This window comes from Cebidichthys violaceus, unplaced genomic scaffold, assembly GCF_023349555.1.
Source record: "Cebidichthys violaceus isolate CVI_PGR_0920_01 unplaced genomic scaffold, fCebVio1.0.p SCAF_50, whole genome shotgun sequence".
In the NCBI taxonomy this organism is placed as follows: Eukaryota; Metazoa; Chordata; class Actinopteri; order Perciformes; family Stichaeidae; genus Cebidichthys; species Cebidichthys violaceus.
The window spans coordinates 1,496,141-1,515,402 of record NW_027176706.1 but is presented as its reverse complement, the minus strand read 5'-3'; the positions used below and the strand labels follow the sequence as shown (position 1 = coordinate 1,515,402).

Below are 19,262 nucleotides of genomic sequence, written 5' to 3'. Positions count from 1 at the left end.
TAGACAAGAGTTTTCTATTGTTTTTTTCCTGTATTATTAGAATTCATGTTTCATAGATGGGCTTTTAAAACCAATATGTTCATTAGACAGCTCACAGAAGTATCGTGTTATTGTTTAACTGTCTCTAATTACATGTTAAAGATGTAAAATTAAGGTAACATAATGTTTTTCCCTTTAGTGACCTTATTTATTATCATGTGTCCAAATGGCATTCATAGTTATGGCTTTATTATATGAGTAAAATACATCAAACTGAAATACTCAGTGAAGACAGTCGACTTAGTCATCTTTTACAGAATTTGACTGTTTTTTATACTCAAAGAAAATATTTTACATGACAACTGAGGCTTGCCTGCACCATCACAGCTACATGGGTTTTGCTCCTGTCAAAAATTCGTATCATTCAATATTCATAACCGTGCTTACTTATTCCACCCTGAAATAGGTATAATAGAGACTATTAGATTACAGTATATTGAAATATAGATGATCCCTAGAGTTTTGCAGCAAAAAAAAAAAACACGCGTGTTTCTGACAAAAACAAAGACGTTATTTCAATTTCAAACGAGGCGACACTTCGAGCTTCAAAGACTTAAAGCTGTGGCTTTGAGCAAACGGTGTATGTTGCATCGGGTATTTTCAACACTTTTATTAACAAGTATTAACAATTCATAGATAAAGTACAGCTGATGGTAACCTGATGCCTATTCTGTGTATATATCCGGGGAAATGTAAATTGCTGAAAAGAGTCTAACTGCAGGCCCAGTGCTCGGCCCTGTGGTGTTACTGCGTGCAGCTCTCTCTTTAACCAACGCTCTTCCCTGGTTATTGAGCAATACACCTGCCATGACATAGTTCCATCACACACTCAACTGTACTACTGTACAAAATATAACAATTCAAATAAGATGCATTATTGTTTTTTTCGGTAAACTATCGAGAATCATATTAGAATTGAAAGCTCCACCTCCGACTTTCACTCTTCACTCGAGCTAAACGTTCTGAATGCAGAACTTTTACTGTGCAGTACATGTGTAAATATATTTAATGTCCCTTTAGGTGGCCAGTGATATCCCCTGCACACGCAAATGCATATAACTAGCTTAGCTTAGTTAGCCCACCCATCAGAGCAATAGAGTTTAAACTTCTACCTTCACAATGGTAGTTTTTCATTCGACAGCTTGATTGCATTAAATTGTGCAGCAACATGATTTATTATTATATTTATTATTCTAGGAGTACAAGTAAAACTACTACTCAAAATTCCTCCGGCTATTGTTTTTTGGATTGCCTTGTCAAGCCTCCAGAATCCACAATCCTCCTTGATGTTATGATTAGGTTATGATTGGAAATATCAAATTAAAGTAAATCTGCCTGTTAATAAGTGCTTTTAATTACGTCCCTTTGGAGGATGTTTTTTTTTTTTTTCAGAACTGCTTCTCCTGGCGATTTTAAAAGCGTTCAAGGGGTTTGATATTTTCAAACGTACAGTCGGTGACTAAACTTAGTGCTGGCATTAGCATGGGGGAATTGCTGACTTTGGAAAAAGCTCCTGTAACTGCAGAATTACAAATGCGAGGAGGGATTTAAATTCCCCTTGAGCTACCTCTAGACAAATAGATGGACCTCCACACACAAAAAAACAAACAAAACCTCCCACTCTTCATGCAAACAACAAAGGAAATACAAACAACTCTTGAAAGCCACCCAATGGGATGACCAAGGAGAGGTTTGAGCATATGAAAGTGATTCCTAAAAATGTACCTGCCAAGGTTTTCCCCCAGTGAAAATGGAAACACGTGCTGTGTTTTACCCAGAAACAATGAAGTATTACAACATCCGGGCCTCTTTGTTGAGAGTAGTTCTACATCTTCACATGTACTTCGCTTCTGCAGGATTAAAGATAAAAAAAAGAGTAAATTTCAAATGCTGTCATTTGGCAAATGCATGTTTCTAATCAGGAATTAGGGCCTTAATAATAATATGGATGTGATGAGCATTTTTTTTTCTTCTTCCGGTGCTAAATCTCACAGACAGTCGTTTCAAGCATGCAAAATCAGGGGCAGATGGAATTAGCCGAGAAGTGTGCGGGGGATGAGAGATGTGTCGCTAGGGGTCGACGCCTTTTGTGGAACATAAGTCCCATTTATCCCAAATTAGGACGGGTGCGGCGCTGGTTCTCTTTGATGTTCCTCTTGGCGGGAGCCTGGGTGGAGTGCAGAGGGGGGGGGAGAGGGACGGGGCAGATTGCTGGAGCACAAACAGATGTTCAAGGCTCATCCTCTGAGGTGGCGATGAAACGTTGCCACAGCGAGACTCTTTACATCCCACTGTCAGTCGGTTGACACAAAGACAAGGGCAGGGCTGCAGTTGCTCCCATTTTAATGGAGCTGCATATGGGGCTGTTATACCAACAGCAAGCAGATCAAGCAGTTTGACCTACATCTGTGCTCAGTCGAAAGGCTTCGCTGTATTTCAATGTGTTCTGAGAACGTTCTACCCTGTAAGCGGTCGATGGCTGGTGAAGAAAATGTCCAAAGTAGAACACAGTGGTTTGGTGAAATGATGCTAAAACTTTTTTGTTAAGTCGTTCGACAGCGGCTCTTATCCAACGCGTGCCTTCTCAACCTCGTTGCTCTACATGTCAACAGGTTGCGCCACATCTGCGCCACATCTGCGCCACGTCTAACCGCTTGCATTTTGTCTATGTCACTGCAGGAATATGACGACGACTACGGAACGACTTACGACGACCAAGGATATGAATCGTATGACAACAACTACAGCAATCAAGGACAAAAGTGAGTTCCGCTCTTATTTGCACATCCCGCCCCCGTTTTCTTTAAGGCTTTGGGACCTTTTGCCAAGCCCCGCCCCCCCTTTTGAACGCAGACCCAGTCGTAGCGTAGCATCGTCCAGGTCCGGACAAGTACCCAGCGCCGCTCCGTAGACTCTCAACGCAATGGTTTCACACTCCCTTCATGTTCAGGCTTGTTTTTCGTGGATTTGGAGCTGGTCGTAGCGATGCTCATTACCAGGAGAGGTTGGAAGGAGATGTGCGTTTCTGAAAAACGTACAATACGTAGAAACCTGTGGAGCTAGCATAGCGTAGAGTAGGTTAGCGCATTTTTAACTAGCGTTAGCGCTTCGATGCTAACCCTGTTTCCATCAATGAGGGTAGGCAACAGTGCCACAAGAACAATCCTCCCAAGTGAACATGAAGTTGAATCAACACCTCTGAACTCTACCAGCTTCTGGAAGGGGAAGTTAATGCGTTACCTTTAGCTAGAAGAATTAATGACTCAATTGAACTGGGTTATCATTCTAGTACCCTTTAGAGTCCATACCAGGGCAACAAAAAAAACAAAAAAAAACAGGACAATGGCAGGACTCCAAACAGCTTGAGTGAGAGCACTGAATATAAAAAAAAAAAAAAAAAAAGATGAGTTATATTTATGTCTCTCCAAGTCTAAAATACGAATTGACGGAGCAGCTTCTGAGGGAAGAAAATGCGCTGCAGTCTGGCCATTTGGGCCGGAGTGAATGTGAGAGAACATGCGGTAAACTTGAGATTTATTTATTTATTTATTTTTTGCGAACAGCTGGATGATGGCGCTCGAGCTGTTAGGAGTCACTTATGCTCATTTTCTGCCCCGCTTGAAACTCTGAAAAAAAAAAAAAGAACAGTCCGCGTTAATGAAGTATTTTGTGAAGTGTGAAATGTTTTAACTGACCTTTTTAAGTTGTCTTTAAAGATGAACTCATAAAAAAAAAAAAAAAAAAGATAACTTTCACCTTGAATTCCACAACGACGCAGCAAAATCTCGAATTTCAGCCAGCTCATTACGTTAAACATAACATCCTTTCGTTTTTTTTTTTTTATCACCCTTTAAATATCCACGGCGCATTTTGCTCAAAGCGTTTTTTATGTCGACGCAAAAATAAACAGCCTCAGTGATACGCAGCTCCATTGAACAAAGAGTCTTACACAGCTAAAATGCAAAATATTGATTTTCTTATATCCAGGGAGCTATAACACAAGGTCAAAGGCTTTCTCTCTGGTTTTGTTGGTGCCCCACTCTGATTCATCAGCGCACAATGGACTACATTTATGTACGCCGGTCTGTGCCACTTCAAAAGGGAAAAGTGAAGTTGCAACATTTAGTGTGTCAAAAAAAAAAAAATTGGATTGTATTGGCAGCAGCTGGAAAAGATGAAAACAGACAGAGAGAGAGAGAGAGAGAGAGAGAGAGAGAGAGAGAGAGAGAGAGAGAGAAGAAGAAAAAAAAGAACATTATTCTGTCCTTTGGCTTTTTGTGGAGCACGGTGGTCGATGTCGTCTTTTGTCGAGGTGTCGGGATGTATGTCATCCAGGCTCCATCCATCTTTTGTGCTATCTCACACACACACACACACACACACACACACACACACACACACACACACACACACACACACACACACACACTCCTCTTCCTCTCTTAACACACCGAGGGTTGTATCTTGGAAGTGTGGGGGGGGGTGAGGAAACACAGGTCCGCCTCGGGAATCTGCAGCTATTTGTTTTATAAGCATCCTCGTGAATAATGGTTGGGGGTGTTTTTGGTGAAGGTGGCGCGGCGCACCGGGGGGATGGCAGCACAGAATAAAAAAAAATAAATAAAATAGATGAAGTCCATCATATGAAGGCTGGAGGCTGGAGGCTGGGTCGACTCCAAGAGATTTTCATGTCTGTTATCTGGCGGGAAACAAAAGCAGCTAATAGGGCCCAGACATGGAAGCCTGCGCCTCCAGAGACAGCTGATTCACTTACTTCTTCTCTTGTTTCTGCGTCCTGGATTCAGTTGGAAAAGCTACTGCGGGGCTGACATTGCGCATCTGTACAACATAAGCTTTGATGCAATATTTCTGTCAATTTCACCAACCTTGAATTGATTCAATTTTGACAATTCGTCTGGAAAAACACAGGATGTATTGTTTTGCCCTTTTGTTTACTCCTACAGTCAGAAGAAGTGATGCACATAATAGACGTAGTTATCCATTTAATACCTTTTTTTTAATTATTGCATTTTAGCCACTGCAAATCAATACCGCAACATAATCCCGTGCCTCCGCAGTTTCCCCTTCGCAGTCACAAGCCTGCTTAGCTCGGTGACGGACAAAGGTGCATTATTTTCACCCCGAGCTTCGAGGAAAGCCATAGCAGGTCCCAGCTGCAGCAAGGGGCCCTCGAGGAGAGTGTGTCCGCGAGAGTGTGTGTGTGTGTGTGTGTGCGTGTGTGTGTGTGTGGACGAGAAGTCTCCTAACAATGTTTCTAGGAGCCTAAGGAGCTCCCAGTCAACCAATCTGAGCTCTGACTGCGTGGCAGGATTTCAGTTGCCGGAGGATAACAAGCAGAACAATTTACAGTCTCTCTGTCATGGCATTACCCCGGTGGCTTATGCTGGAAAACAGGCCTGCCATTTGTGAACAGGAAGGGAAAGGAAGAGGGCGGTTTAGAAAAAAAAAGAAAGAAAAAAAAAAGGCTTTTGCTCATAAAAAAGATTGTTATGCTGCATCAGTGGATTCACTGATGCCTTAATTATCTTGAAATATATGTCCATAAAACATGAAATACTTTTAGCTACACGTGGTTGTACACAGTTATATTACTATCCGAGGTAATACTTTTTTTTTTCACGTTCCTCATAGGACACAGCATCGCCGTAGAGAGGACTCTGTATTTGCGCTGAATTAGTTGGTGCGCCATCAGAAGATTATGATTATTGACGAACAAATATTTTTGAGACCCTTGGCAACGGGATTCGCAGGACTTAAAAACATGAACTAGATACAAAAAGTCACCCACCATAGCACTACTAGTACGGTAGTACTAGCCCACATGGTACGGGGACAGTTGACTAAGTTCTTCTCAACAAAATGTTCTTAACTATCAAAAAGAAAAAGCAAATATTAAGGCACATCCTTCGTTTCACCTTGTTACTGTACGTCCAAGACTCACATCCCGACTCGTCGTGTTTTGGCGACCTCCTGCAGATCATCTTGACCCTGAAGCGGGTTAGTTTCGTTAGTAAAACCACGGTTTGGCTTAAATGAGCATAATTAAACACGGGACATGAACGCCGGTCTCTCTGACTTAAAAGTCCTGTTCGACCCGTTGACGTGTAAAAGAATCCAATCGCACACATGACGCAAAAACTAATTCAATGCCTCGTCTTCTTCAGGTGTGAATTAGATTAGAAGAACTCGTTTAATCAATAACTTCTACGGTTTGTCTTCTCCAGAACACCTCCAACTCGTCTCGAGCGTCATCCTCGCTTGCTCGTGGTTAATAACGACACAGATGGGTTTACATTCGGAGTTAGTTTAACGTCCAGAGCGTCTCACACAGACGATGAGCGGTGCCTTATGCGTCGGTGTCAGACTCAGAGAGGCGCTACGAGGCATCAGTGCATCACACTTTGATCGTCCATCCCATTCTGTAAGTAGTACTAAAGCTGTCAGATATTTTTAAAGTAAACAATTCGATATATTTTTCTGAATTACAGCCAAGAAAAACTGTGGATCGCATCATTTTTAAAATGATATAGTTGCACAAGACACACATAGTGGCTTTAAGCTTTTACTTTATTACATATATATATATATATATATATATATATATATATATATATATATATATATATATATATATGCTACTGTCACTGTTGGGCAGTGATACTGATAAAATCTCGATTTTTTTTTTTTTCTCTGCTGGATTTAACTGCCACAAATTGTAATACATGCACATTACCGCCAATAAAGGAAAAAACCACACAGTAACCAGTGACAAATGAGACAAGACAACCCGTGTCCCTCTCCTGTACACACTCTGTCACACAGGACAGCCAGAATTGAGTAGTTTAGAGATAATTAAATTTGAAAGGAGAATGTGTCGCTCGCAACCAAAAGACATGCGACTTAAGCTAAAAAGGCTGTTCCCCCCCCCCCGACGCCTTGAAGACATTTTGCGACATTTACATCTTTCGCCAGAGAGCCGACGCCCGGGGGGGGAAACCTCGTGGAACGATACCTCGGCGTGACAGCCGGGTCCGCCAGCTCCCAGATCACAGCGTCCCGTTCCCGTGTTTGTACAACACAGAACCATCATCCTTTCTTTTTTTGTCTTTTCTTTCGGGAGAAGCAGCGGAGAGTTTCATCTTCGGGAGAGTGTCATCGGAAGCCGCAGCACTCCGGTACCGATCGAGCGCTGAGGTCAAGGAGGCCGCTCGTCGCGGAGAGCGTCTTTTAATTTCGTCGGCAGAGAGAAGGCGACGCCTCTGCGGGGGAAACGAGAGGGGATGACAGCTGTGGCAACCGGCCCCGGCCGGACGCTCCGGTGAGGTCACGGCGAGGTCGTCTCTCGCGGCTCTCGGGTGCGATCAAAGCGCTATTTCATACCTGACACCTCAGAGACGGCCGGGCTGCCTGACACCTCGCACCTTTCCCCTCGCATCTCGCCTTTGGTACGCTACGTTGTAGGGCTGGATCCCGGAGGCCCCCGGGGGCACGAGGATAGCGGAGTGACGGTGTTTTAAAGGGCATGTCGCACCCCCCCCCCCCCCCCCCCCCCCCCCCTGAGAAATGGCTGTAAATCTTAGTACAGGAGACGGGCACGGAGGAGAACAGAGGAGAAGAGCGGCTGGCTTTCTAAGTTTCATTATGTAGCATTTTTTAGAATCGAATTCCTGGAAAGAGCCACAAAACTACCGAAGTCTCATCAGCAACACATACGCACACGAACCTCCAGTATCATTTGTATACCAAATACAACAACAACAAAAATCCATTGTCTGGCAGTCGATACAACACATAAGGAGGGCTTCTTGCAACAGCTTTGCATTTAGAAATCCCCAGACATCGGCTAGAGAGAGAGAGATCTCAGATTGCCTGGTTCTCACAGCCTAGACCTACACATGCTTGCATCAGAATGAGTGGATCTCGCTTTGAACTAGGAGTCTACGGCCAACGCGAGCAGCTCGGTCGGTAAATGCTGGGTATGCTGGGTATCTGCTGCGGTGACTTGCTGTGCGCTCCCATGCAGGCGCTGGACATGCGTGTCAGTGGTCAACAAGCCTATCAGACCGAAAGTCTTGGCATTCAGCTGCAGCGGATGATCGGCCTGCCGTGGTCGACGCTATACTTCTTTGAGGTGTGCTTGTTGCGTCGGGGAGGGCCCTGAGGCAGACAACACCCATTTAGTACAATGGGAATATCAGGATTGTGTTTTTTTTTTTTTTTTTTTTATCTTAGAACAGATTGCTTGTGTTAGCCGTCTGCCTCTGAAATGCCTACGGTGCTTCACAGTTTGCTGGGTGCCTAGGTGCTGTTCTTCAAGGTAGACAGCTTGTCAGGATGAGTGACAAGGTGCCGTGGCGGGAATTAGACCATGTGAAAGAGGAAGTGGGGGGGGGGGGATTTACACCTCTCGCTCTGTCTGGAGACAAAAGGTGGCGTATTATAAATTGTGAACGTAATGTTCCTTCAACATAGACATCACGTCTTTCACAGATTCCAGATAGTCACAGTGTAACAAGCCAAACGTGTTTCCAAGAGGCGGTATTTTCCCTGAAGGGGGATTTTATGTACCACCCCTTTAAAAAAGGAAAAGAAAGAAAGAGGAAAGTAGCGTATGGTCGGTTAAAACCAGAGAGAAGACTCATTTGTAAAGGCAAATCTTTGCTGTAGGCCATTCTTCCGCTCTTTGTGACTCTACAGCAGGGGGTCAACACTGGAGATAGCTTCGCAATCAGCCACCACATTGAGCAATCACCAGTGTATCCATAAAGAGCGTTTCCATTTGAAATTATGTGAGCTTCATTTCAAACTAAATGGTTGGAAGAAAAAAAAACGGGGGAAGTGCTGCTTTTTTTTTTTTTTTTTTTTCACAGCCATTTTCACTGTATTGTTTGTCCGTAGAACTCATCACTGAGTCGCTGTAATCCCAGCATTCAGTGGGGCATTTTCATCCACATTTTACTTGTGCTAAGAAAATATGAAATATACGCAAGGAAGTATTTTTTTGCTCAAGGATTCACAGTACAAACCCCGTCTCCCATTCAACTAAACTGCACTCTCAACGAATTAAGTTAAAGTTGTACAACATGCATTGAATAGGCTAATAAGAAGAACGGCCGCTTCCTTCCACACATCACACCGGCGCTGTAGCCCCATTACCTCTGCAGCCCCCTCGTAATGCACTTCTACATTTCATCAAATTTATCACAGAGGACGGGGAAGAGTAATGGTTGATGTAAGAAAACAAAGTCCACCAGGGACGTGTACTACATCATTCAGATTTAACACCGCCATCTGTTTCGCGTTGCCCGGGAACGGCAACATCGGTGCTTAAGACGGAGGCATTTACGAGAGATGACGGATACGCTGGAGAGGCAGGCTCTTTACCTGTGGAAAAGTAGGTCTGGAATCAGGCGCCTGATGAAAGAGACGCCCCTCCTCTGTTGTGTTGGTCCACGCCTGAGCTTTAGACTGGATTTTTTTTCTCGGCCAGTAGTAACCAGCGGACGTCTTCCGCTAATGACTGTCAAATCAGCGGCTGACCTATTTAGAAAGTCAAAGCATTTTCACACCTATGACAGGACTACGTCTGGTGTGAGATCTAACCAGGCACCCGAGCTCATGCTTGAGTTCGTGCAACCGGCTGTGCACTTGTGACGAGGCGGCGCTGTGATGTGGAGTCAACGCTGATAAATGTATAAATGCACGAGGCAGTGGAGTGGTTTAAAGTTGACTTTTAACTTGGCAACATATCTTCTCTTTTCTCGCTTAATTAAAGGAACCTGAACACTTCAAATAAAGCCAGTGACTGGGCGGATGTGCCTTCTATGTTTCATCGACACGATGATACAGTTTTGTATGTCTACATCAAGCTGTGAGTCAACTTCACGTTTGAACAGAAACGAGCAGCGTGTATGCAGGCAATCGGCTTGAAGTTGACAAAGTCGTGCAATCTTGCCAAAACCAATTTAAGCTAACCAAGCTGTCTGCCCCGTGTAGCAGCGACTGAGCGGGCGGCAAGCTAGCAGCTCCGCTAGCTGCTCCGCTAGCTGCTAGCAATAATCGCTGGCGTTACCGCCGCAGCAAAAGTGCAAGATTAGCCGTGGACGGACACGGGGGGTGCACACGTTCACGCACGCACAAGCGCTGAGCACGATCCTCCCGGCGGAGAGAGTAATGATCTACAAAGCAACTGCTCCTCTACTTAAATTGCCAAAAAAACAAATATAGATTCTCTCCCCTCGAGTGCCTTTTCTGTGATAGCACTGTGCCGTACACTGAATGTGTTATATCTGTGTTCTGGCATTAAACAAATAAAGCTCTTTTTCAGTTGGAATGATTCTAGATGTATGCACTGCTGGTTGATGGGGGGGGGGGGGGGGGGGGGGGGGGGGAGGCTGTCCAACTTTTGGGCCACGCAAAAGCAGATCCTTGACCTTCAGGATGTGTCTCTCTCAACGCTCACCGGTCTCTCTGTAATTTGAGAAGAGAAAGTAACTACAGAGAGGAGCTGCGTAGCGTTATTGATAAAAATGTCACCTCGGAAATTAGAGGCGCCTAACAGCTTTTCGCTGCACTCGTCCCCCTTTTGTGAAGAGAGCAGGTCTGCGGTGGCAGCTCTCAGCGCGGCGAAGTGCCGTTATTGGTCCTCTCTGCCTTCAGCGAAACGGAGAAACCTCAAGAGTTAAAAGTAAAAAGACTGGGTTTTTTTTTTTTAAACACCTCTTTTTTTTGTGAGGAAAATGAATGCAGTGAAAACGGCCTACAGCATGTAAGCAAGCCTCTGAAATAGTGTGAGCATTGCCGTGCGGCAACCAACAGAGCCGGACAGGAAAGGCCCAGATTTACCCGATAGTTCACTCGCTTGCGCCTGTGAATTGTGGCAAATTGATTTTTCTGACATTCATGAAAAAAATGGATGTTTATTTTGAATGAGACCTCTCTGGAATACACCCCTGCATTTTGGGCATTGTGGGAAATCTAATTATTTAGCATCCTGTCAGGTCTTGTCTCGGGGTACGAGACATGACGAGCCAAAACACGCACTCAGCTTGCCACGGGTGTCTCTCTCTCTCTCTCTCTCTCTCTCTCTCTCTCCGTCTCCCCGTCCTCTCCCTCTGTACGTCTCTGTCGGTTCCAGCCAACGGTGTCAAGGATGTTGCGGCGACTTGACGCCCGCGGCGGAGCGGCGTGGCGGCTGACTGGAAACCTCTCGCCCCGAGCCGCTGGCCTCGCCTCTTGGACGGAGACTACATCAGCACGGGCGGGAAGCCTTGTTTTTGCTGCTGCTGGCTTTGGCTATTGTTTGTAGTTGAATTATGAACCGTGTACAATTTATGCTCAGCCTGATTTAGGGCTCGAGTCTCTGTAGGGTAGCTTTTTTTTTTTTTTTTTTTTTTTCATGTCTCATTGAGCCGCTGTTAAAACGATTCCTCCCGCTGTCCTCAACTGGCCATGTTGTCCTGTCTGTCCTGACCAAGAAAGTACTGCAGAACACAATCAAGCATGATCAGAGGGGCATTATCAGTTACTGGAAGGCGGCCAAAGGAAGGATCAGTTCACCCACAATAGAAGACACATTTTCTCACTTTCTTTTTCTGGTGTTTAGTAAATGCAGAACATGTGACAGTTGACCTTCCCAGGTTGTCATAAATGTGTTTTTGTTTCTTTCTCAATGCCAACACAATGCAGCTGAACACAGCTGTGTGTGTTGGGATCACACCATACATTATGTACATTTTTGAACTACTTCCGACTGAAGAAATAGATAGTTTTATTCTAAAATATTCTTTTTTTTAAGATTACACTTAATTGATTTTCATTTATGTTGTTCTCCTTTAGCAGGATTGTAGGAGACAAGACAATAGAGAGAACAAAACGTTTAGTGGAATATTTGTTTTATAATCACAAAATCCATTAGTTTGCCTTCTGTATCTTCAGACCTGTACGGTGGCACTTTGTGTGGTAGTGGCATCACACAGTCTCACTTTTAATAGCGGCACCTCTCAGTAATAGACGTGACACTGAGAAGAGAAGAGCTCCTTCAGTTTGACAGTGAATAATAAATAACAATGAAACTGTTGATAATAATTAGTAAAAAAAAAAAGGTGTAATCGCTGGTTTTATGAAGCAGCTACTGCTCACTGAGAGCAGACTTAATAGCAGACAGAATTAGTAGAGATTGATTTCCTGGAGTGCTGCGAACTGCGGTGTAATTTGATCGAGGAAGCGGAGTGTCTCAAAACCTCTCAGGCCTCAGTTGGGCTTTTTAAGATCACACCGCAAAAAAAAAAAAAAAAAAAAAAGGAAGAAAAAAGCTACTCCATTGCAGTAACTGGAGTACAAAGTACTCCGTTACTTCCACCGCGGCGTGTCATTACTGTCACCTCTTTGCCCTCAGCAGTCGGGCGGTGTTGATGCGGTGTGTTGTCGGGGGGGAGGGGGAGGGGGGGGGGGGGGGCCTTCAGCTCCCTAATCCGGCGAGCAGAGAGGTGCTGCTGTCGCTGACAGACTGACTGACAGGCAGGCGGAGAGGACCCAGCTGTGATGGCTGGTGTCGGCTCAGTGGCAGCCTTATGATGAATTACCTCTCTTGAATGATAGCGCTGTTACTGAACGATACTGACGCAGGATTGTTCTGTCAGCATCTCGACGGCGAGCGCAAATAAAAAAATAAAAAAATAAATAAATAAGCGGAAAAAAAATGAACCCGCTCTGCAACTCGCCTCCCCATCTTTTTATTTTTCATTAAAGTTGCCACCTCTCATAGATCTCCATACGCAGCGATATGGAACTGGAAGTTTGTGCAGAAACACGTCGGAGGAAATTGCCTCGTAAAGCAACACAAATGTGGCAGAACTTTTGAGTGATTGAAAGCTGCCTCTTCCTCTTCTTCTTGTTTTTTTTAAGCATATATAAATGTTTTTTTTCTTTATCAGAAATGCAGAAATGATGGTCATATGTCACGATAAATGTTACTTTGATGTTCTACCGCGAGTTACGTCGACACAGAATGCACCGTTTTTTTCTTATTTCATATCCTGATATTCACCTCTTCTGCTTTTGTCTGCTTACAGCTCAGATGACTACTACGAATACGGACAAAGTGAGGAGTCGTATGATTCGTACGGTGAGTTGCAGACCCTTTCTTTCTCCGATACATACCTCGTGTCAACTGTCGCAACATCAATTCAGTCCTTGCGCATTGACTTCAGTGTCTTTTGAATTCCTAATACCGAATCCTGTTGGTCCTCCAGAGCATTTGATGCATTGATTTCTGTCAGGATGTAATCCATATTGTTTTTGAAGACAATTACCTACCCTACCTTTTAATTAGTATTGGCATCTTAACGCCAACGTATTACACAAACATGAATGCACTTTCACCGGAGGGTTCTGACGGGAAGGAGAGAAGTTAAGTGAAGCCGGACAGAGAGTCTCTCTGACGATTTTTTTTTTGAGCATTTGTCGGATGACGCCTGGTGATTAACGGCTTCTTTTAAGCTCTCTCCGGTAACTTCTGACATTGCCCGCTCCCTTGGGGTGAAGTCGTTTTTTTTTCTCTCTCTCTCTCTTTCTCTCTCTCTCTCTCCGTGACACTGGATCATCTCAACACCCCCCCCCCCCCCCTTTGGCTGCGGTGGATCCTAATGGCTTCTTTGCCAGTGTTTCAAACCGTCTTTCATTTAAAGCATTTTTCTTTGTAACAGTTATTTTTTTCAGGCTACTTCAGCACGAGGCAGACATGGCTAGAGCTCTGAGAGAGAGAGAGAGAGAGAGAGAGAGAGAGAGAGAGAGAGAGAGAGATCTGGTGTGTCGGATTCAAAGCTAGTCGGTCTTTGTAGCCTAGTAGAACCCATGCGGAAGAGGTTTCGTCAGAAGTTGTTCCTAGATCGATTGCAGGCCGCTTTCAGCTTATTGGGACGTCTTGAGGCCTCTGGGCCTGCGGACGGGAAGACCTTAACTTTCTGGTTATATAACCTGCACACTTATTTTACAGTATTAATACTAATTTGCTGTATACAGCCTATATAATTCATTCATATTTGAAAGTTTCTCAACTGCAAGAAAAAAACGTATTTTTTATTTATAAATCACTCAATAAAACCCGATCAGATGACTTGAACAACATGACAACCTTGTTAATTTCCAAATTCAAGTTGTCTCATTAATTACCATAGAGAGCTCGAGTGCTAAAGCTGCAGCGTGCCGCTCACCAGAACTGCATGTCTGCAGCAGGTCGGCGGTCTTCAACTCCCAGTTCTGAGTGAAATTGCAAGTGACGGTTACATTCGTGGCTGTGCCAACTAGATCGTTACATGGACATGTTCAAATTATTATTAATAACACGCGGAAACGTTGCGTGCAGGTTCGCCCTCCCAGTTCTCTTTCCCTCTCACACACACACACACACACACACACACACACACGGCGAGCGACACAGCGCCAATGGAATTATCTCAGTCCAAAAGTCCCAAAAATTTGGGAAAAATTTCCAAATTTCCCATTTTTAACCAACAAAATTTTTTATTTTTTTTTATCCATATTTGTTGGCGTTTACATTTTCAAAATGGCGGTCTAGACTTCCGCCCTAGTTCCACGTGACTCCATGGTTCGATCGGCCAGCCCTCAATCTCACTGCTAACCAAACGAATGCTGGTGAGTGCGTTCGTGCCAAAAGGCGCACAGTAATGTCAGCTAAACAGAACCAACTATGTTTAAAGGCCACTCCCACTGACTGGTCTCTGCTTTAGAGGCTGATTATCGTGTCTGTGAATGACTCCACTTCCCACAGAAGTCAGGCAAAGTTAACACCTCTAATTTCCAACAATTGTGTCAACCTTTGACAAGGTACAGTGAAAAGTGGGCCAAGGACAAATTTGCTGCAGAGTGCACTTGAACGATAGCAGAGCGGAGCAGGCCGAGCTGCCGCACGGCTGAGGGTTGATCTACCTCGAACTGCGTATTTGTAGTCTTCGTGTGAACCAAGAAAAGACGAGATGTACTATTTAAAACATTTATCTAGATTCAGGTTCAGGTGACCTATTTAATTATTTAAAATAAAATATATCTTGACGATGTAAACGGATTAGTTTGTACATTTACGTCTGCTGAGCTACAAGCGTGAAATAAAATCTGTAATACAGACGGTATAAGAGACTTATAATCACAATCTCTTCCGCATTATTAAACGCATTGTTCATCTCATGCGTTTAGAGGTTTGAATGCGTTTGCGAAAGTCATAGCTAACAAAAAAACTCCCCCCCCCCCAACTTCCCCCTGACCACACGAGTAGAAGACCCGAGCGCCTTCATCTCATTAGAGCGCCGCGTACTTCCACATGAAATGAAAAAAGGCGGCGCCTCTTGGGTCACGGCAGAAAGAGGGGCGACGGCTCAAAGGAAACGGATAAACAGCAGTTGAAGTGCACCCTTGTTTTTCGAAAAACACAAGGTTACCTTGGTTCTGTTTCTTCAAAGTGACTGTCAGTGAAAGGGTGACAGGTTTAATTAAGGGGTATTGGCTGTGTGCTGTCGACAGAGAGCCTGTACACAGACAACAACAACACACACACAAAAAAAAACAACAACAACACACAACCCTTTGTGAGCCTCAGCTCTGGGGAAGTCTCAGCGCTGCCTGAAGATCAGACAAAAGGGGGCCATCGATACTGGCACTTTCACATTGACAGTACCAGGGGGGGGTGAACAGGGGCTGATTTGGGCTAATGGTAATTGTGACCTTTTTTTTTTTTTAGCTGGGAGCCACTAAACGGGTCCTTTTTTCAAGTAGCTATTTGATTCTCACATTCGATTATCTGAGACGCATCCTTCCAGGTGAAAGTCAAGCGTCTTGGCGTGAGTCTACCCGGCTTGAAGCGGCGCTTTTGTTCCCGAGATGAGCGCCGTCGATACCAGACAGTCAAAAGTGCTCGTCGCAACTTTTCAGCTGTATTCTCATCGGAGAGCGCGGTTTTGTGTACGGCTTGAAAGACTTGCATAGGAGGGGGGTAGGGGGGGTTGTTACGAATGAACGATTTAAAAAAATAACACCTCTGTCCCCCCTCCCATCTGTTTCTGCTCTTCTCTTCTTCACCAGGACTGGAAGAGTGGGCAAACAATCGTGCCAAGGCACCGCCGGCACGAACAACCAAGGGAGTGTACAGAGATCAGCCGTACACCAGATATTGAACTGTTTATACAACCTGCACCTGAGTCCTCATGGCTGTTTCAACCCAAGTAATGGATTTTTTTATGGACGCTTTCCCCCCTTTTTAGAGTTGAAAACTAAACAGCAAAATAATACAAAAAAAAAAAGAAAAAGAAAATGGTGATAGCGAGACACTGAATGAGTTTCCAAAAATGGTATCCCCCCCCCCCCCCACCCCCACCCCCTCTGATTATAAAAAAAAAAAAAAAAAAACGGCTCCCACTGGGTAAAATGTGTAAATCAATTTAGGTAATCTGTCCTCTCTCTCCTCCAAGGAGAAGTTGACTGGACGTTGAGATTAAGAAAGACTCCATAGTACATTAAGTTTCTCTCTCAGCTATGTGATTGTGAAGAATGGACATCGCGCCATTTTACTCGGTAACGATCGGCGATTCACGGCAACGCCGTCGATACGCCGTTTCTTACGCAGCTGCCAGCGCGACTTAATTTATTACCCTCTATTCTTCAAAAACCTTGATCTGCGTGGTTGGTCACTTTTCAAAATGTAGTAGCTTAGCTCTAGGGAAGTGCAGTACTGTAGATATTTTTTATTTATTTTTTTTCTGAGGGGTAACCGGTGGAGAATTTGTGTCCCCTTGTAAATGAAACATTTACAAACTGAAGAAGAGAACAAGTCATACTGTATACACAATGCTTTGCTGTTTCCTCCTCTCTTTTTCTTTTTGTAAATTAACAGTTAATTAGTGTTAAAGGGCTTATAAAAGCATCGTGTGCATCTGTGGATATTGTCAGCTGTTTTATTCTGAAAAAGCCCATGTAGTTGTTCATGATTATGCCCCCCCCCCCCAAAAAAAACATCCAATTAAATACATATATAAATAGTCGCTCATACCTCATGTACACTAACATGTATAAATAGCCACTCATACTTCCTGTACACCGAAACAACCAGAGCAGCAAAACAATCCACAGGCTTTTTTTTTAATTTTTTGTGATTTTTTTTTTTTAAGATGCTCTACATAAGTAATTTTTGATGTCATTTTTTTTTTTTTTTTGGGATTTAATACAAGATGACTTTGTAGGCATACTAATCAATTTTAAGATGCTGGTGAATTTGTTATCATGTCCATCTAGAGATCTGTTCAGCGATCATGATTTCCAGCTTATGTAAGCCCTTTAATAATTTCTTTCTTCTTTGTTGATGCTCAATAAACGTTTTGAAAGAAACCCACTTTGTGTTCGAGAGAATAATTATGGACTCATAAATAAGACTCATAATTTAAACTAACCCGAATGGAAAAAAAAAAAAAAAGCTGGACACGGTTGGGGAACGTCTATCCAGTAGGTGAATTTAAACACCATGTTTATCCTCATAACTGACAACACATGTTGTGGCATAAAATCCGAAGTGGTAGCAAGATGGCATTACCCCAAAAAAAAAAGAAAAAAAAAAAGTACTTACAAAGAGTTCAAACAGCAAATGGCAGTTTGTGACCTTGTAGATAAGAACGGTCTCCTGTTTGTATTCGAGCGCCATGTGATGCATTTTGTCGGAAACCTCTCTCTCCGACCGAGATGCAGAGGATTTTAGCGATAACGACTCTGCCGCTCCTGAAACCCTATCCGCTCTGTTTGTTCGTATAATTCGATGTGAAGCGAACTGCTGATCACGTCGAGCATCATCAGTAAACACACATTAACTCTGTGAGTGTTTACCCCCGACAGAAAAAAGAAAAAAGAACGGCCCCGGCAGCCGCCGCATGAAAGCCTCCTTGACCTCTAGGCCGTGTTTCGGTTCAGTGCAGGGGGGTGGGGGGTGGGGGGGGGGGAAGGGAGGGGTGGGGGTGGGTGGGATTGCTCTCTCTTTCTTGTTTTGCTCTTTCTGTTCTCCTTTCGGTCATGTGACCCTCTCCCAGTCGTTTAAAGAGCCTGCCTTTGCCCCGTCCATTAAAGAGACTCTAAAGCTGACCTCCGCAGAGAGAGGATGGCAGTTTAAAAAGACCTCCGTCCCACAAGGTAAACAACCTGACCCAGTTTAACCTCTCCCCTAACGTAGTAGAACATAAACCCTCTCTAAACTTAAAATGTAATATGTTTTCCTGTCTCTGTTAAGTCCGTAATCTAGCCGCAAACCTGGGAATAATTAGATATCTGTAACAAAAACAAAAAAAAAAACTGTAAAAAAAGTATGATAAATAGCAGTAATATTTCAACGAACTGTATAACTTTATCCTAAGACTTTGATAAACTATATCCTCATAAAATATGTTGTGTCTTGGCATTTGTTTTCAGAACAGTAGCTGTGAAATATGTTTATGTTGTGAACTTGCATGGTCATTTGGTGTTTTTATACTCCTCTTTAGGCCGATTGCCCGGCTAGACCAGGCCGTCCGTCCAATTGTCTCACTGGTGGTAAAAGGTAGGTTGTTTTTCTGCATTGCGCGTCACATGGTTGTGATGGTGTCACATGGTTGTGATGGTGTGTCGCATGCAAAACGTTCAAATGTTCTGAAATCATAAATATTGAAGCCAGGCGCTGTCGGCCAACGCTCTGGGATTCTTTGAAACGCTTCCAAGAAGTCTGCAGCGGAAAAAAAACGGTCAATAGTTTTAACATTTATTTAAATTATTGATAGAGGCGTGTTGTGTCGATTTCATACTTGTAAACATGATAATATAGTGAAGGTCAAATAAGGGTCAAATGATTGCCGAATATATGTTTGGATTCTAGAAAGGCTTCCAAGACAAAATGGTCAGTGGTTTAATTTCAGTATTTTTACATATGATCAAATGTCTTGATCTAAACAAGCAGCTGAATAAGGATGTCTATCATGATTTTATTCCATGTTAACATGATAATATACTAAAACGAAACATATCTGAGCTTTTCGGACTCTTGAAAAGCTTCCATGGCGTCTACAGGAAACTGGAGCTCAATGTAACCGTTTGTTTGAATTCATAAAGATGTGTAATCACATGTATCGATCCAGACGATGCAGTAAACAGTTTTCATGAGCGTTAGTCTACGGCTGTCA

At 43.7% G+C, this 19,262-nt stretch overlaps 1 protein-coding gene across 1 annotated transcript in view; it reads left to right on the top strand.

Moving 5' to 3' along the window:
* The window catches only part of khdrbs3 (KH domain containing, RNA binding, signal transduction associated 3), a 78,911-nt gene extending 62,459 nt beyond the window's left edge, over positions 1-16,452 (top strand). The window contains exons 7-9 of the mRNA XM_068731266.1: positions 2,719-2,801; positions 13,134-13,186; positions 16,156-16,452. Coding sequence (XP_068587367.1) covers positions 2,719-2,801; positions 13,134-13,186; positions 16,156-16,247 — 228 coding nt within the window. The 3' untranslated portion in view covers positions 16,248-16,452. The remainder of the gene's footprint in view (positions 1-2,718; positions 2,802-13,133; positions 13,187-16,155) is intronic.
* Positions 16,453-19,262: the final 2,810 nt, after the last annotated feature.